The sequence below is a fragment of the Diceros bicornis genome, chromosome 38, assembly GCF_020826845.1.
Source record: "Diceros bicornis minor isolate mBicDic1 chromosome 38, mDicBic1.mat.cur, whole genome shotgun sequence".
NCBI lineage: Eukaryota > Metazoa > Chordata > Mammalia > Perissodactyla > Rhinocerotidae > Diceros > Diceros bicornis.
In genome coordinates this window covers 29,918,213-29,934,796 of record NC_080777.1, presented here as the reverse complement: position 1 = coordinate 29,934,796, position 16,584 = coordinate 29,918,213, and the positions used below count along the sequence as shown (strand labels likewise).

At 56.1% G+C, this 16,584-nt stretch overlaps 1 protein-coding gene across 6 annotated transcripts in view; it reads right to left on the bottom strand.

Moving 5' to 3' along the window:
- Positions 1-16,584, bottom strand: part of NAV1 (neuron navigator 1) — a 235,722-nt gene that overhangs the window by 84,315 nt on the left and 134,823 nt on the right. For all 6 annotated transcript variants that reach the window (XM_058533784.1, XM_058533785.1, XM_058533786.1 and 3 more), the window contains 2 exons: positions 8,105-8,207; positions 2,491-2,856 (listed from right to left, as the gene is read on the bottom strand). In XM_058533784.1, the coding sequence (XP_058389767.1) occupies positions 2,491-2,856; positions 8,105-8,207 (469 nt within the window). The remainder of the gene's footprint in view (positions 1-2,490; positions 2,857-8,104; positions 8,208-16,584) is intronic.

Below are 16,584 nucleotides of genomic sequence, written 5' to 3'. Positions count from 1 at the left end.
GCTGGAATCTAAGATGCCTCGTTTCTAATGAAAAAACACAACGCTCAACCACGAAAACACATAATTGAGGAGTGAATGTTTACATTAAAATTTCTGGGATTATAAATGGATTCCCCTCAATTCTGACTTCCTTGGCACATGTAAGGTGTGTTTACAGTCCTGGCAGGGAAGTTAACAATGGAGAAAGCTTACAACCCAAGCGTTGAGAGTTGCTACTAATTGCAGACTGACCATACAAGACGTGTGTGAAATTATCTTGGCAACTAGCGCTGCAGTTTACAGGAAGGCCCATGTTATGGACAGCACCCAGCCAGCACTCTGTTCTGCATCCCCCACGACCTCCAGGCTCCCCTGGGCTTAGGGTGGTGGGCACAGAAGGGACACGTCCTCATTCAGGCCAGCTTTTCCAACGCTGCTCTTTTTACTGACTCAGGAGCACACACACTGCCCAGAGGGAGGAGCATAAAGAAAGGTTGCCAGGGAGTAGATAAAGGGCGTCTTTCCTGGCTCCCCCTGCCCAGCATTCCACACCCCCACACCCCCAAAATCTATGTTGGCAGGACTGGTCAGCTGCTACCACTGATTCTGTGCTCTGGTCAGACTGCACCCTGAGGGCAAGTCTGGGACCCTCAGAGGGCAGGAGTCCATCCCCCCATCTGCCCCGCACCATGGTATTTTAACAATGACAATAACAATAATAACAGTAATAACAGCAATAAAAACAATAGCTAACACTGAACATTTACAGTGAGCCGGGAATCATTCCGAACACTCCCTAAATCAGTCCATTTAATCTTCACCATCACCCTGGGTAGGTTCCACCATCATCTGCATTTAGCAGATAGACAAACTAAAGCCTGCAGAGGTTAACTAACCTGCCCAGTTCACACAGCTAGTTAAGTGCCAGCATCCCCACCGCCTGCTCAGACCAGGCCCCTCCACAGGTAGGAGTGTGGTGCCTTCCAGCATTTGGGGAATTTTCTGCCCTGGCCAGTGGGCGGGGGAGGGTGGGGGGTGGAGGGGTGGGGAGGCTCCCAGAGGGCTCTCGCCAACCTCCGTCGGGCAATCCCTGAGGCCGGGGCCCTGTCTTTCCAACACATGGGAACTTCCAGAGCACTCTGCCCGCCCCCAGGGGCTGTGCATCCCTCTGCCCTACACAGCTGGGAGCCCTCAGAGGGCAGGGACATGACACTTCTTCAGAAGGAGCCTCCTGGGGCAGGGGCCATGCAGGGCAGCCCGTCAGACGCCGCGGCTGTCCTTGCCCAGCACAGGCCCTGAGCACAGCAGGAGCTGGACGGCTTCCCTCCCGTCCCAGCTCCAGGCCGGCGGATCTAGTGTGAAGTTGGCCGGCCCCTGGGATTGAACAGGCAGTAAACAACCCCATTCACGCGTCAGCTGTTTTGCTGCAGAGCAGCCTGATCAGCTGGACAGGCCCTGAGCAGACTTCTCCAAGTTTATCCCCCGGGGTGGGGAATGGTGGATGGCCTGGAACTCTGCGCCCTGTCCTTTCTGAGGAGGGGCTACTTTCTGTTCTCTTGAACTTTGAGAGTTTTCTTGGGGAAAGGTAGCCCCTGAGTGGGTAGGGGATGGGGTGCTGCTGCTGTCTGTGTGGTCTACCTGTGTGGTCCCCCGAGGGTCCCAGCAGACCAAGATGGAAGAGTGGAGTAGCGGTCAGCTGAGAGATGCCCCAGAGACCCTTCCAGAACCCCTGCAGCTCTCTGGTCTTAGGGCTTACGACTGCTTTCTTCCCATCCTCTCCCCTCACTTCCCTTCCACGCTATTCCACAGGCCCAACCCTGTTAGCTGAGGCAGAACAAGAGAAAAAGATGAGGGTTCCTGTGTGGCATAGACCAGGGTGGGGACCAGGAAGCTGTATTAAGGGCAGAGGTTCGTGGAGGAAGAAACCTGAGGGGTAGAAACTAAGGGCCACAGAGGAGGGACAAGGGGGCTGGGGACCCTGGAGACGGAAGCAGAGAGAGAACCACTGCTTCCCTCTTGGAGGCTCCCACCTCACGCTCTCATTCTTTCTTCTCAGCAGCTGCCCAGACAGATATGGGACAATCACGCTCTCTTTACAAATAGGGAAGCAGGTTAAGGTGTCCAAGGTCTACACAGAGTTAGCAGGAGAGCTGGGCTAACACCGTTTTCCAGGCCCTTCCTGCAGGCCTTTTGAGGGCAGAGGACCGGGGAGGACCGGACATACCTCAGAATGATGGCCACAGGGCTCCGGCGGGGGCGGGGGGGGGGGGGCGCCTTCCTTGACCAGTGGGTTCCTCACATGTAGCCCCCACCGACACCCCAAGTTTAGAACACGCCCCATCAAACTTCAGGCGCAGTCACCACCACGTGCCAAGGCCCTGCATGGCCCCATCCCAGCACAGCAAACCCAAACCCCTGATGTGAGCCCCACCCCACTTCCAGGGAACCCCATTCCACGGGCTTTCCGCGGCGTCCCTAGCCCCCTCCCCAGCCTCCGGGGCCCTGCCCTACCCGGTGGTGATGTCATCGTCCTCAGCCATCGTCTTGCCCATGAGGTCGCTGTCGCTCATGTAGCCGGACTTGAGGTCCACCTCGTCCGAGTTCAGGGACTCGACCAGCTCCAGGCGGGAGATGTGGCTGAGCTTGCTGGGGCTGCGCATGGGCATGGTGTGCGAGTAGTGGGTCCGCTCGCCGTGCATGTACCAGGTGGGCGGCCCCTCCGAGCGGCAGCTCCCACCCACCGAGGGTGCATCCCCAGCCTGCAGCCGTGGGCTGGACTGGCCGTAGCGCCAGGACAGGGGGGACGAGCGGTTGGAGAGGCTGGACACGCTGCGAGGGTTGGCGTCATCGCTGTCATAGCAGGTCATCTCCAGGGAGCTGGGCAGAGAGCAGAGGGCACCGGTTTACTGAGTGCTCCCTGTCCGCTCAGATCGCGCCCCGCAAGGCCCCCTCTCCACCTGCCGAACTCCCCCTCCTCCAGGGGCCTCTCACTATGGACGTCAGCTTGTTCCATGTCATCTCAGGTCATCAGAGGAAGTGATGTCCGTTCTAGGGGAGCAATCCAACATACTGTTTTTTTGTTGTTGTTGTTTTTTGGGAGGAAGATCAGCCCTGAGCTAACATCCATGCTAATCCTCCTCTTTTTGCTGAGGAAGACCGGCTCTGAGCTAACATCTATTGCCAATCCTCCTCCTTTTTTTTTTCCCCAAAGCCCCAGTAGATAGTTGTATGTCATAGTTGCACATCCTTCTAGTTGCTGTATGTGGGACACGGCCTCAGCATGGCTGGAGAAGTGGTGCGTCGGTGCGCGCCTGGGATCCGAACCCAGGCGGCCAGTAGAGGAGCGGCGCACTTAACCGCTAAGCCATGGGGCCGGCCCCCAACATACTGTTAAAGGCATAGGTTTGCCATATGGCCTGGGTTGGAATCCTTTTTTACCATTCGTTAGTAAGTGAGCAGGCAGAAACGGAGCAGCCTTGCCAAGCCTCCGTTTCCTCATCTGTGAAATGGGATAACAGCATGACAGCGCTTCGTGGAGTTGTAAGGATCACATGTGTAAAGACCTGACATGGTGCCTGGTCCCCAGAAGCTGCTCCATAGACGGGAGGGCCTGTGAGGCCCCCTGGGGACGTGGAGACTGGTCCCCTGAGCTTAGAAGGCCTTGATCATTCCTTCTGTTCAGAGTGTGTCCATCACCTCTTTTTAACTAATGAGCTAAGGGCCGGTCGATTCCCAAACTGGAGATAGGAAAGTCTGGAGTGGGGTTCTGAGCGTGTAAGAAAAGCCTTGAGAGCCTGGGAGGTATGGCCGGTTCCCAGTTAGACCAGTCCAGCCAAAGGCCCAGGGCATCAGGGGAAGAAGCAGAACCTCCCTAGAGGACAGAACTAGACCGAGGAGAGAACACAGGCAATGGACGAGGGGCGAGGGCAGGACATCCAGGGCCTCAAGCCTCAGGCCCATTGGGCAGGCCAGGGAAGCGATGACCAGCTTAGCAGTGGACGGCCGGAGCCTCGGGGCATCTAGGGGCTGGGGAGGAGGTGCCTTCCTCCCTTGGGGGCCAAGGTGGCTGCAGAGAAAGTACAGTTGAATCTGCTTAGAGAGGCGGCTCGGATTTGGCTTCAGAGAGAAATGGATAATCCCGCCCAGCCTCGTGGTCCCGCCCAGCCTCGTGGTCCCACCCAGCCTCGTGGTCCCGCCCAACCTCGTGGTCCCACCCAACCTCGTGGTCCCGCCCAACCTCGTGGTGATGCCCACCCAGCCTCGTGGTCCCACCCAACCTCGTGGTCCCACCCAACCTCGTGGTCCCGCCCAACCTCGTGGTGATGCCCACCCAGCCTCGTGGTCCCACCCAGCCTCGTGGTCCCGCCCAGCCTCGTGGTCCCACCCAGCCTCGTGGTCCCACCCAGCCTCGTGGTGATGCCCACCCAAGTCAGCTGTAGGTAAGGGCTCAGCAGCTTGGCCTAACTAAACCAGACGGGGTCGAGCAAATGAAACAGGATCTGGCGGCCACGAGAGCTGCACAGCCTCGGCAATCTGTGGCTGGATGTGAGTTACACAAAGTGCAGGAGTCTTCTTTCTGTGAGCACATCCATTTCTCAGTCACCCTGGGGGTCAGGATGGGAGCTGGACATTGATTTTTCTATTCTTGTTTTTTTGGGGTTTTTTTTGGTGAGGAAGATTAGCCCTGTGCTAACATCTGTTGCCAATCCTCCTCTTTTTGCCGAGGAACACTGGCCCTGGGCTAACATCCATGCCCATCTTCCTCTACTTTGTATGTGGGATGCCTCCACAGCATGGCTCGATAAGCGGTGTGTTGGTCCGCGCCCAGGATCTGAACGTGTGAACCCTGGGATGCCGAAGTGGAGTGCACAAACTTACACTACACCACTGGGCCGGCCCTCTATTCTTGTTTTTATAAAGTTCCTTGAAAAGAAAGAAACTCTTCCCAAATTGTCTCTACCAACCCTGAGAAAACAGGGTTTTATTTTTATTTTTGATCAGTGGAACCAGAGCGAACCAAACAGCCCTTGAAGCTGGGCATGACGGTCCCTGAAGAAGTGCTGTGGGCGAGTGGGGAATGTGGCTGGGCAGGGCGGTTAGTGACTGCTTTTTCTGATGCTTGTGGGGTCTTCCTGACCTGGTCTCCACACGGCTTCTCCCCTCCAGGCCCTCCTTTATGTTCTGTGTGCACTGCGTCACACACTGTGCTATTTCTGTTTCTAAGGACTGTGGACCCCAGAGAGAGTAGATTTTCCCTGAAGGACAGACTGTGGGCCTGTTGACTCTGTCTGCCTCACTCACCACTGCACTTCAGCACTCTGCACAGGGCCTGGCATGCAGTTGATGCTCAAGAATGAAGCAAAGAGGAGAAACCCAAGATGAACGTGCTGAGTTGAAGAGCAGGGACGTTCCCGCCATAAGACTCAGTTCAGGGCCTCGCACAGTGAGTGCTTAACAACAGACTGCCCATGACAGCGAGACGAAGAGGAGAGGGAAGAGGATGACGACGACCACGATGAGCTCCCGGAGGATTAGGTTTTGAGTTAGCCTACACCACGGTAACAAAATTAGTGCAGTGTGGGCTGTGCCAAGCACCCGAGTTCCTCAGTCCCATTCCCGGCCCGCCTCCTGTTCCGCTCTCTGCACTCAAAGTGCCTCCTGCTCTATTTCAGTTTTTCATCCCCTAAATGCGTCTCTGGACATCTCTAAGTTGGTGGGGTAGGGGAGGGTATGATTCTAGCTCAGCAGGGTGGTCTCTGACTCCCAGACCTGCATCCAGCCCTGGTCCTGCCTCTCTCTGCAGAGGACACTGGGGTAGGGACGGTGGTGGGCCTGGAGCAGGGGAGGGAGTTTCATTTCCTCTCCAGCCCCGGCCCACTGACCCAGACGCTCTCCTCGTGGGGGAAACAAGCCAGTAGAAATAGAGGAAGCAGAACAGGAATAAAAGTTTCTGAAAAGGAATTGAATCTAGAATTAGCCTGTCGGTTCCAGGGTGAAAATAACCTTGCTGGAAGCACACACTGGACTATAAGCCTCAAAGATGGAGCCCACGTTTGTTCTGAGGGTCAGTGGCCGGGACAGGTTCTAAGCCTGCTGGACACAGGCCTCCCCTACCCCCTAGTGAGCCTGGGTGACTCTGTGGGACTCTGGCAAGAGACCCTCTCCCCAGCCTCCTGTTCCTTCTCTAACACAGGGATCTGTACATATCCTGTCGACTCCCAGGGCTGATTGATGGAAAACACTTTAAAAAGTAAAAGAGCCATAAAAATTCAGGGAATCACTGTTTGGGCTGTCGAAGTGTGGGACAGGAAGAATATAAACCACAGGCTAAGAGAGGAAGTGGCTCTGGGTCCACAGTAAACAGAAAAACCAGCTTCAGGGCTCTTGGTTCCTTTCCCGTAAAGGGAGACAGAAGCCAGAGGCCTGAGGCTCTCCCCCAAAACCAGCCAGCTTTATGCAAAAGGCTTTCAGCCTCCTTCTTCCCCCTGCCCCCAAGCAGAAGGCAAACAGGCCTGCTGGGGTCCAGCTGTCCTGCCTAACCTGGGGGCTGGGGCCGGCTGCTCACAGTCAGTGGCACCCGGAGGCTGGAGCTGCTGCCCTCCCCTGTGGCTGAGTCATCTGGGTGTGGCCTTCTCAGCAACTCAGCACTTTCTGCCTTCTTTGGCTTGGGGCTGGTGGTGACTTGTGCTGAGCCCTATTCCAACAACTTCCCCCGATGGGGGATGGAGGACATTCAAGATTTCACTCACTAGGTCCCCAGAACGGTGAACCAAGCAGAGCCAGACCTGTCCCACCTGGGTTCCTGCTCAGGGCTGTGAGGGATGGAGGCTGGAGACATGTAAGGGGCCTGAGTCCCAGGGCCTCCTGGAGCCTCACTGTTCACTTTTTTCTCAGACCTCCTTGGTCACATCCTTTTCAGTAGTCAGGGTCCTCTGGCCTGAGCAGAGGTAACCCCAGAGAGTAGGGGCTTTGATTTATCACGTAAAGTATCTTAGATGCCTGGGAGCACAGGGCTGAGTGTCCAAGCTGGAGGGCGGGATGGGCCGGAGGAAGGGCAGCGGAGGGAGGAGAAGGGCGGCCTCACGTGGGAGAACTAGAGCCAGTGGGTGACAGCTACCGACCCTGATTTAGTTTCACTTCACAGTCATGTCAGTCCCACAGTGGACCGAGATGACCGAGAGGTAAAGAGCTCTCTGTCGTTGTAGGTATATAAATTAAGTCTGGATATCACTCGGCCACACACTGGGCTAAGAAAACCCCTTCTCCCTCCATTGCCCCTATGTCCCAACTTTGCTCTCATTTTCCAACCCCAGGAGATGGGGAGGAACCCATCTCCAGTCCAACTGGAGAGGCTGCCTTCCTGCTCCACGCCCCCCATGATTTCCCAATCCTGGCTGTCTGCTCTCTCCCTCTACCCCCCGAGTGTCGCCCAGCCCCTGTCCCCCTTGGAGCTGACAGCATGAGCTCATCTGGGGAGCCGGGGGGAAATTCTGAGTCACAGCAGAGGCTGTGGCCAGGATGCACTCCAGGGTGCTGTGGGGGTGGGGGGTTGGATGCAGCACAGCTGGAGGGGTGGGCGGAGGGGTGCGCCCACATGGCATGGAAGCCAGGTGACACTGCATGGGCCCTGCTGTGCACTCAAGCCTCCCTTCGCCACTGGCTGAAGCGGCAGGAGGGACTTGCCTGACAGAGTGAAAAGATCCGGGTGTCGGAAGGGGAAGGGCATGATCCTAGAGTCCGGGATCAAGGGAAACTTCAGACCAGGAGGAGAAGTATGGAATAACCCCTGTGACAAACGAGGAGACTACGTCTCAAGAGGGAACGTGGGCAGTGAAGTCACACAGCCCGCACTCCAGTGGTTTTCAAGCTTATTCACTTAAATGAAATCAAACGCTTGAGCTCAAGCAGACAGCAGATGAAGCCAGCCCTCTTTGCTGAGATGGCTGGCCGCTCCTCTCCCTGTGGTGGTGGCTCCGTGGGGCTCCGAATGTCTGTGCAACTGCAGCAGGCCCTCTGCTGACCTCTGGTGCCCAGGTGCCCAGGAGACCCTGGGACCCTGCCCCCCCAGAATGGGAGATGGGAAGAGGGCAGCAGCGGGCAGGACCCCTCTGCAGCTCGCACTTACCTGTGTGTCACCTGGGACCCTCGCAGGCTGGACATGGTCTCTTCCAGGTTCTGTCGAAGATCCAGGACGTTCTGCACTGTCCTCTTTCTCTGGGACTCTGGGTCTGGGAGGGAGAAAAGAAAGAGCCATGTGAGTAAATAGGACTTACTGCTGGGAGCCTGGCAGGTTGGTGTCCTCTGGTCTCGGGACACCAGATCCTGAGAGGCCGGTCTCCAGGGCATGCTGGTCACTGGCTTGCAGGCCCACCTAAAAGCCCTGGACTCATGCCCTTGAGCCTCTGAGGTCTCAGCCTTGGAAGATGGATGAAGACATGGGGCCTCCTGTGTCTATGCACTGCTCCCAGACTCCCCCACCCTGAGTAACCGCTTTTGCCCCTGACTTCATTTTGGGAGGCCCTGCTTCTCACAGCAGAGGTCCTGGGCAAGGCTTCCGTGATTGAGGTCAGCCGGAGCATCCGCCTGAAACTGCTTCTCCAGTGACGTGCTGGTAAATGTTTAACATGGCTCCTGGAGGCAGGGACCCCCCTCACATGTAGTGTTTGCCGATTTCTGCGGTGTCAGTATTTCTACCATGGCTGCTTTTAAGCACCAACATGACGTCACTGACCACAGAGTTAGGAAGAGACGCTAACAGCGGGCTCTAGGGAGATGGTGTGAGCATATCACACTCCCTGAGCCTCAGGCACTGATAGGGAACATCGGAATTGCTCCCTGGGGTCCAGGGGAGATAGTTCAGAAAGAGCCCCCTAAAGTGAGGGGCTGGTGGGGAGGTGGGGAGGACAAGAAGTCATCTTCTGGAGCATAGACTGAGCTCTGGGCAATTCAGACCCCAGACAGGAGGTGCGACGAGTGACGAGGATGTGTGGGTGTGGGCCCACTCTCAGAATCCTGAACAGTCAGGGTCATTTCATCCAGCCTTGGTTTTCAGGTGGGATATTAGCCTGGACAGGGGAGAATCTACAATAGCAAACACATTTCTCCCATCTCCTTTCCAGGGTGGAACACCACCCAGAAGACTGAGGGTACCTGAGCATGAACTCAAAGATCTTCTCCTTCCTTCCATCAACCCACCCAGGAAATCTCTATTAAACACACACTTCATGCCAGGAACCATGGTAGGTCCTGAGGACACCAAGAGGAAGAGGACCTGGCCCTGCCCCCAAAGTCGCTGAATGGGATCAAACCCCCCAAAGCCTTCCAGAAAGTCCCTCTCTGAGACAGTCAGGGACCGACAGAAGAAGGTGGCAAAGCAATGAGAAAACCCGAGATCTTGGGCCCTCTGGTTACGTCCCTTCCCTCCATCCTCAGACCCTCTGCGACCCTCTCCCGAAGGCCAGAGTGCCCACTCGCTCCCTCCCCCACCCGCAGACTCAGCAGGAGCAGAAGGTGCTTTTAGCTGCCAAAGGGAACATTTCTGAACCCCTTCAAGAGGCGTTTGTTCCCCAAGATTACACTCAGGCCGGCTGGCAGGCACTGCCCTGACTGTCTTGTCAGCCCAGGGAGGCTGGCAGGGCCAGCAGGGAGCCTTCAGGCACCTTTTCTGAGAGTGGACTCCACACCCAGACCAGGCCACCTCTCTTTCCCCTCCCCGGGAGCCTGTAGAGGGCTGCTGGTGGTGACGGAGGAGGTGACGGGCTCTCTTGTGGTCAGCACCACGTATCCAGGCCTCCATGCTGGTGGCAAGGAGAAAGGACAAATGGCAGACCTCTGTGCCAGGGGCCTGAGCTCCATCCCCAGCCTGGCGTCACTTCTGTGGTTGCCAATGCCTGTTTACCCTGGCAAGTGCCACCTTGTGAGCCGCCCATGGCTCTGACTGATGGCTTGGCATGGAATACAGACAGGATCAGAAAGTGCATGTATGTGTTTTTATAGCTTGGTTCTAAAATGCCTACATGGGGACCAAGAACAGGGTGCCAAGATGTGGGTTTCTGGGCCAGGGCAATGCTTTCTATGGGTCTGGCACAGATGAGGGAAAAGGCACGCTCTCCAAGGGTTGTGCAGTCCCCAAGAGGAAGGTGAAGGGTTCCTCCGAGACGTCTGCAGGTGCCGGCCTGGCCCTCTGCATGCATCAGCGAGGCGAATCCCTACAATGTTTATGGGAGACATGCACTACTGTCCCCACGTCACAGATGAGAAAACAGACTCAAGGAGGTGAAGTCAATGCCCAAGGTCAGCCTCCTGGCCTGTAGCACAGGGCAGAGGTGAGTCCAGAAGAAACTTGTATTTCTTCTGATGTCCCAGGGCACCTGTACCACGAGCATCAAGCACAGTGAGGGCACACAGTGGGTGCTCACTGAGCATTTCAGGAATGCATGGATGCTACCACCATAGAAAAATACAAAAATACCTTAAAAAAAGAATGGATGGATACATGTCCTATTAGGAAGATGTCTTTTTTTTTTTAAAGGGAAGAATATTTAACTCACCCCGTGGCCAGCCTCCAGAGGGTCGCTGTGCCCTAATGCTCCAGGCTCTGGGGCAGACAGGGGGCTGTGGGAACCTAGGTCTCAACGTTCCAATGGTGACAGAAAGAGACACTTTGCTACTTCTCATTGCGCTGATCACAGTGTGCTCTTTCCCCACAACTCTTCCCTCAAAGGCACCCACCCTAGCCCCCACCTCATTTCCACGTCAGTGGAGTGGGGTGGGACACCCCAAAGTCTCCTAGACTTGCCAAAAACTAGAGCCACAAGAGTCCTTGGAAGAAGAGAGGGGCTGAGGTCCCGGGAGGGGTGACCAGCAGGAGGTCACAGAGAGATGCTAATGGGAGAACATCTGGCTCCAGGCAGCCTCCTGCTGGGGTAGGTCTGGGGCGTGCGGAGGAGGAGTTTGGGACAGAGCTGACTTGCTGGGGCGACCAGGATCTGCTCTCCCCTCCGAGGCCTGGATGGTCCTGCAGAGGCGACACTCGAAAGCTTCCTCCATGCACACCCAGCAGTGTCCCCTGGTGGTCATCTTAGGCATGCCACCCTGCTCTGGAAGGCTCAGCAGGGGAGGGTTTGGTGGGTCAGAGTGGGTCTCAGGGGCTCCTGAGGAGTCTGGCTGTGCTCCACACTTGTGGGCACGGACACATTCCTGGGGGTGCAGCACTCCCCAGGGTGGGAGGACTGACCGGCACACGAAGGGGCTCCGGACACTCTGCCTGGGGTGGGGGGCAATTTGACTTGCACATCCTGATTCCAAGGCAAATCTTTACATTTTTAGCTTAAAAATATGAATAAGTTGCATTTGCAAAAGAATTAACCCCACCCCCTTGCCCTCTCCTGACCTTCACTCCTTCCTCACTGTCTCCCGTGGGACAGAGCAGAGATGGGGTAAAGGGATCAGAGAAGGTATCACACTACCATGTAGTGATGAGAACCGAAAGCTCGAGGATTTGTTTTACTGGCTAAGTCAGGATGCTGTGGAGACTGCCTCCATGTGTCGTTGTCAAATGCTTGGGTGTGGGGTGGTGGGCCCTGGGGACAAAACAGCATAGACCAGCAGAGATGGAGGGCCCTGGTAGCTCTGCTCCTTCCCCCTGCGTTCCTCAGAGTGGGATGCGCTCAGGACACTCCCAGCCTAGGTGGCACCTGCGTGCAGATGAGGAGGCTCTCCAGCCGACTCAGCTCTCCCCGAGGCCCCCGCTGGCCAGCAGAATACACCTCGCTCCTTCTTTGGATGCCCTGGTTGGGACACACCTCACAGCCTTCTTCTGAGTGCCTGAGTGTGCTTGCTGTCTCAGCTCCTACAGCACAGGGTCCAGCTGCCAGAGTGGGGTGTGTGTGCGTGCATGTGTGTGTGTGTGCACGAAGCAGGGCTGGAGGGGGGCCAGGTAGGGCTCCTGGCATTTCTAGGCTGACATGGATATTCCTGGCCGCTGCCCCAAGCCTTTCCCTGCAAATGGAGCAACCAGGGAGGATGTGTGTGCTCCTCAGGCTCAGAAGAGAGCAACAGTCTCCTCCAGTGCAGCCATCACCATGGTAACTCACAGTCGCCACAAACAACAGCATCCTCCCAGCATGCACTGGGGCACTGCAGGGTAGGGAGGTGTTCCTTTCTACACACTGTTGCCTCTTATGCAAGACCACAGAGAGCACACTGTCTTTGTCACGAGTCTTGGGACGAAGGACTGGCAATCAAATAAACCTGACACACGGGTGCCCACACAGGCAAACGCAAATAATGCCCGGCTACCGAACATTTTCCACGCGCTGGGCACTTTCCATTGACCCAAAGCCCCTGTTCTTTCCAAGACAATACAGTGCCTCATAATACACACCCGGGTCTCCAGACATACACATCTACTCATGGTCCAGCCCGTAGTTTGTGGAAATCCTCACATCAGAATTGTACACACGCAGTTCTGCAATTCTGCAGACACAGGCCTGGAGATTCACGTGGACGTGTCTTCCATTGTAGGTGAGGAAGCAAAAGGACTAAAGCGGTGCACAGGGGAAATTTAACCTTGAGAAGGGGTGGTGCACTGGAAGGATGGTGGTAAACAGGGTCCTTCTTTCTGCTCTGGAGTCAGAACCGGGAAAAGAGGCTTCCCCAGGAGGGCAAGACTATGAACTCGCTAACCGAGACTGAGTCACTGAGCAAGAACTGAGAGCACGGTGCGGTGGCAAGAACACAGTTCTTAGAGTCGGAAAGACCTGAGTTCAGACCCCAGCACCGCCCTCTCCCAGCCTGCTTGACCTTGAACGAGGCACCTCCCCTCAACGCAGTTTTCCCCTCTGTAAAACGGAGAGAATAACAGTACCTGCCGGGTAAGGTCCTTGTGAGGATGAAAGAGCTAATTCACATAAGGAGCTTAGTATGGGGCCTGCACACAATAGGTGCTGTATCAAAGATAGCTCTTGCTTGTCAGAAGGCACAAAGGGGCGGGTGGGCGATGGGCACACACCCAGGCCAGGGCTGCAGCAGGCTCTCTCATCTGCAGGAGGGTGGTGCTGCCCCACAGGGCGCAGCTCAGGTGGACCACACAGAACAGAGAGGGACCCCGCTCTGGTTGGCGGAGGCCCTCATACTTGGAGGTAGGGGTGATGAGGTGGTGACAAACCCCTGTCACTGAGTCATCAGGCCTGACTCCCTCCGTGCTGACATCACATCTTCAACCCTGGTCCCTTGCAGCCAGTCTCAGCTCTGGGAAATGCTGGGCCTCAGGGGCCTTCTCTGGCCATAGTCTAAAATCTGCTGTAGTAATGCATGGGAGCCTCCAATGGACCGTTATACCCCCAACAGATCTGGGGGCATGCAAGAAGGAGCAGGGCTCGAGGGAACCATCACCCAGCAGTCAAACTTCCCCAAGTTCTGAATAGTTTTAATGATTAGCTGACAATTAAGTAAACTGCAATAAGTGCCTGCTGAAATCTTAATTACTTCCACCAGCGTTTCAGCACCCACACAAGAGGTGTAGCCGAGGGCAGAGGCCACAGAGGACGGGGTCTACGTCTGATTTCTGGACTGGGTGGGAGCCAAGAGGAGGAAGGGAAGAGTCGAGAGGAGGAGCGCTTTCCAGATACCGCATTTCAGAACTCGACAGAGTCATCTGCCCTCATCCTACAGACAGGGAAACACAACATCTCGCTCAGGCCAGTGTCACAGGCTGTGAACAGCGGGGCAGGGGTCTCCTGGCCCAGGGATCTTTGCACCAGAGCCCTCTGTCTCATCGTCCACGTCGTGAGCCAGGTTGATACGCACCGAGATGCACCACCTAAAGAGTGATTGCAATGTAAATTACCGTGCAGGACAGTCTGGGAACAGATCCACTTAGAAATCCAGGCTAGACAAAATGAACTACTTTCGTCTGGGAAAGGAACACTTAAGCACCACACACACACACACACACACGCACACGCACGCTCACACTCTCCCAACAACTCCCTACAAGAAGAAAAAAAAACCCTCTCCCGACTCGCTTAGATCCCAAGGGTAGGGTCCACGTCTTCTCTAAACTCTAAAATTTGTCACAGTTTGGGCTCGTAGTGCACACAGGCCAAATACCTTTATAATAAAAGCCATTACAGCACAAATATCTCCTAACAAAATGATTTCCAGCCCTGGCCAGTGGGCACCCTCCTCCTGATAATATTTAGCACAACCCCCACCAAAGATTCTCGGAGTCTGCTCCACCACATCACGACCAGCATTTGTGGATGCTCATTTTGTGTTGACGCTGAGTCCAATGTCTTTGGGAATCTGAATCACTTTTATCCCTCTCGTCTGCCCAAGGACAATCCGTCCAAGCCCAGCCACAGAGGGCGGTGCAGGCCCACCACCGCGCACCCTTCGTCTTCTGATACCGTTCAGGTCCCTGCCCACTGCTCAGGGGTCCCACTGCTGCGTTCTGGTGTTCCGGCAGGAGGCGACCTTGCGCTGGATTCACTCCTCCCCTGAGCGTTCGAAGGCTCCATCCTGCGGTGTGGCTCAGAGACAGATGACCCGGCACACACATATCCCTGGCCCTCAGGCAGAACGGATTCCTCCCCCCCATCCTCTCCTCACCATCTGACGACCCCAGAGGCCCTAGAAAGAACGCTGGATGGGCCCCCAGGCAGGAAACACCCCACTTCCACGGAGTATGCAGGCAGGGGACTATTTATTCTGCTGCTAATTCTATCGTTTCGCTCATCCCCCACAAGTCACAATATTGTCAGAGGCGGCTGTCACAGAACCTGCAGCGTGACGAATAGCAGGCTTCCAGCCACTCAGCACACCTGCTCCCAGAAGAGCTCCCTGGGACTTCCATCCTTGCCCCGAAGAGTCCCGAACCCTCTCATCTAGCGAGTGGACCCAACTGGAGCTGAGCGCTCAGTGGTCCCCCTACTATTTGCCACATGGGGCAGAATACTGAGAAAGAGCCAGGACTAAAGGAATAATGTACTGGCTGCATGGGTGTGAGAGGCAAGGAAAGAAAAACCAGGAGGTAGAAGCAAATCTGGGGCCAGAGAGAGGGGCATATACGGTCACCCTGGCCCAGAGTCGCCAGGCAGGTGCCTCTCCAGATGACCTACAGGTTTGATTCTGACTGGGTGAGGAGGCTTGGATCAGAGGCTCTCAGGACTGTGTCTCCAGCAGGCACTGGGCTGGGAGGAAGAGTGAGGCAGGGGGCGTGTGGAAGGAAGGCAGCTTGGGGTGGGTGGAGAGGTCTAGCTTAGTTTTCCAGAGGCACATACTAATCAGCTGTGGGGCCTCAGGTAAATTCCTTCCCCTCTCTGGGCCTCAGTTTCCCTGTGTGTAAAATAAGGGAGTTGGGGGAGAAGATACCGAAGACCCTACCAACCTTGACAGTCGGTTCCTATAGCTTTGTGGTTGGCTGAAGCCCGTACAAGCATCTTTCCTCCCAGAATGCATTAAAAACACAGGTGCCAGGGTCACCCCCAGAGACGATGACTCAGCAGGCTGGAGACAGGGCCCAGGGGTCTGCATTGCTGCAAGCCCCCAGTGTGGGTGCTGTGATACAGAAGGTCCCATTTTGAGAAATTCTGACATCCTGTTGCACCCCCAGAATAGAATGACCGTCACAAACCTGGGGCTTGACTTTCTGATGCCCGGCCGCCTTCAAGTCTACACCCTGTCTGTTCTCCGTGAAAGCCCACCCCTGCATCTCCAGACTTGGAAGAGAGGAGTCACCTTTGTCCTGCTCCTCAGAGGATGCAGCCCAGTCCAGCCCTGCCAGGGTCTCTGGGGCTTGCTGCTGAGAAGGGCCACCAGGAGGCGCTGCTGGCCCTCAGCCGGCCTGGCCTTGCTGCGGCTGTGGTGCTGAGAGGCATCGGCCCTGCTCATATTTGGGAGCGGCTGCCCAAAGGGTCCTCTTCCCTCTGCATTCTGTTGAGCACAACTCCCTTCCTCCTGGGCTCTGCACTCCCAGGACAGCCATCCTCCCCCCACCCAGGCCTCGGTGTCCACGTTGGACTCTCATCCTGGAAGAACAGGCAAGAGTCTGCACTCTGGGGAGCCTGATCTAGTCCAGGGGAGAGGGAGTAGGGCCTGGCTCTGGGCTGAGCCAACCAGCCCCAGGCACAAGGGAGGGGACCTGTGGGCTTCACTCGGCAAGCTCAGATGCAAGGCCCAACTTTCAGAGAGAACTCCACTGGCCTTTCTGCTCCAACGCCCAGCAGATGAAGAGCTGTCTGTGGGGAGCAGATCGGGATTCAAATCCATGCTCTGGAGGTCTCACTTCTGTTCCTCTAAGATGTTCCTGAGGCAAGAAGCTTGCCTGACGAGGAGGGAAGAGAGTCACCCCCTCACTCCCCGGCCATGCCCAGCCTGGACCTGGCTGGGGGGAGAGTGGGAGGAAGTGAGCCGGGGTCAGCCCAGCTCTTAGGGCTCAGCTCAGCCTGTAAGCAGGTGCAGCCTTGGAAGGGGATTCGGAGAGTGAAGATTAAGGCTCCAGGAGTAAGTGATAGCAATACCTCCATGGTCACTTCTTAACATCCAGCACCCGATGTTGCCCAGGGAAGGACTTGCTCCATCCAGGACAGTCAGTGCTGAGGG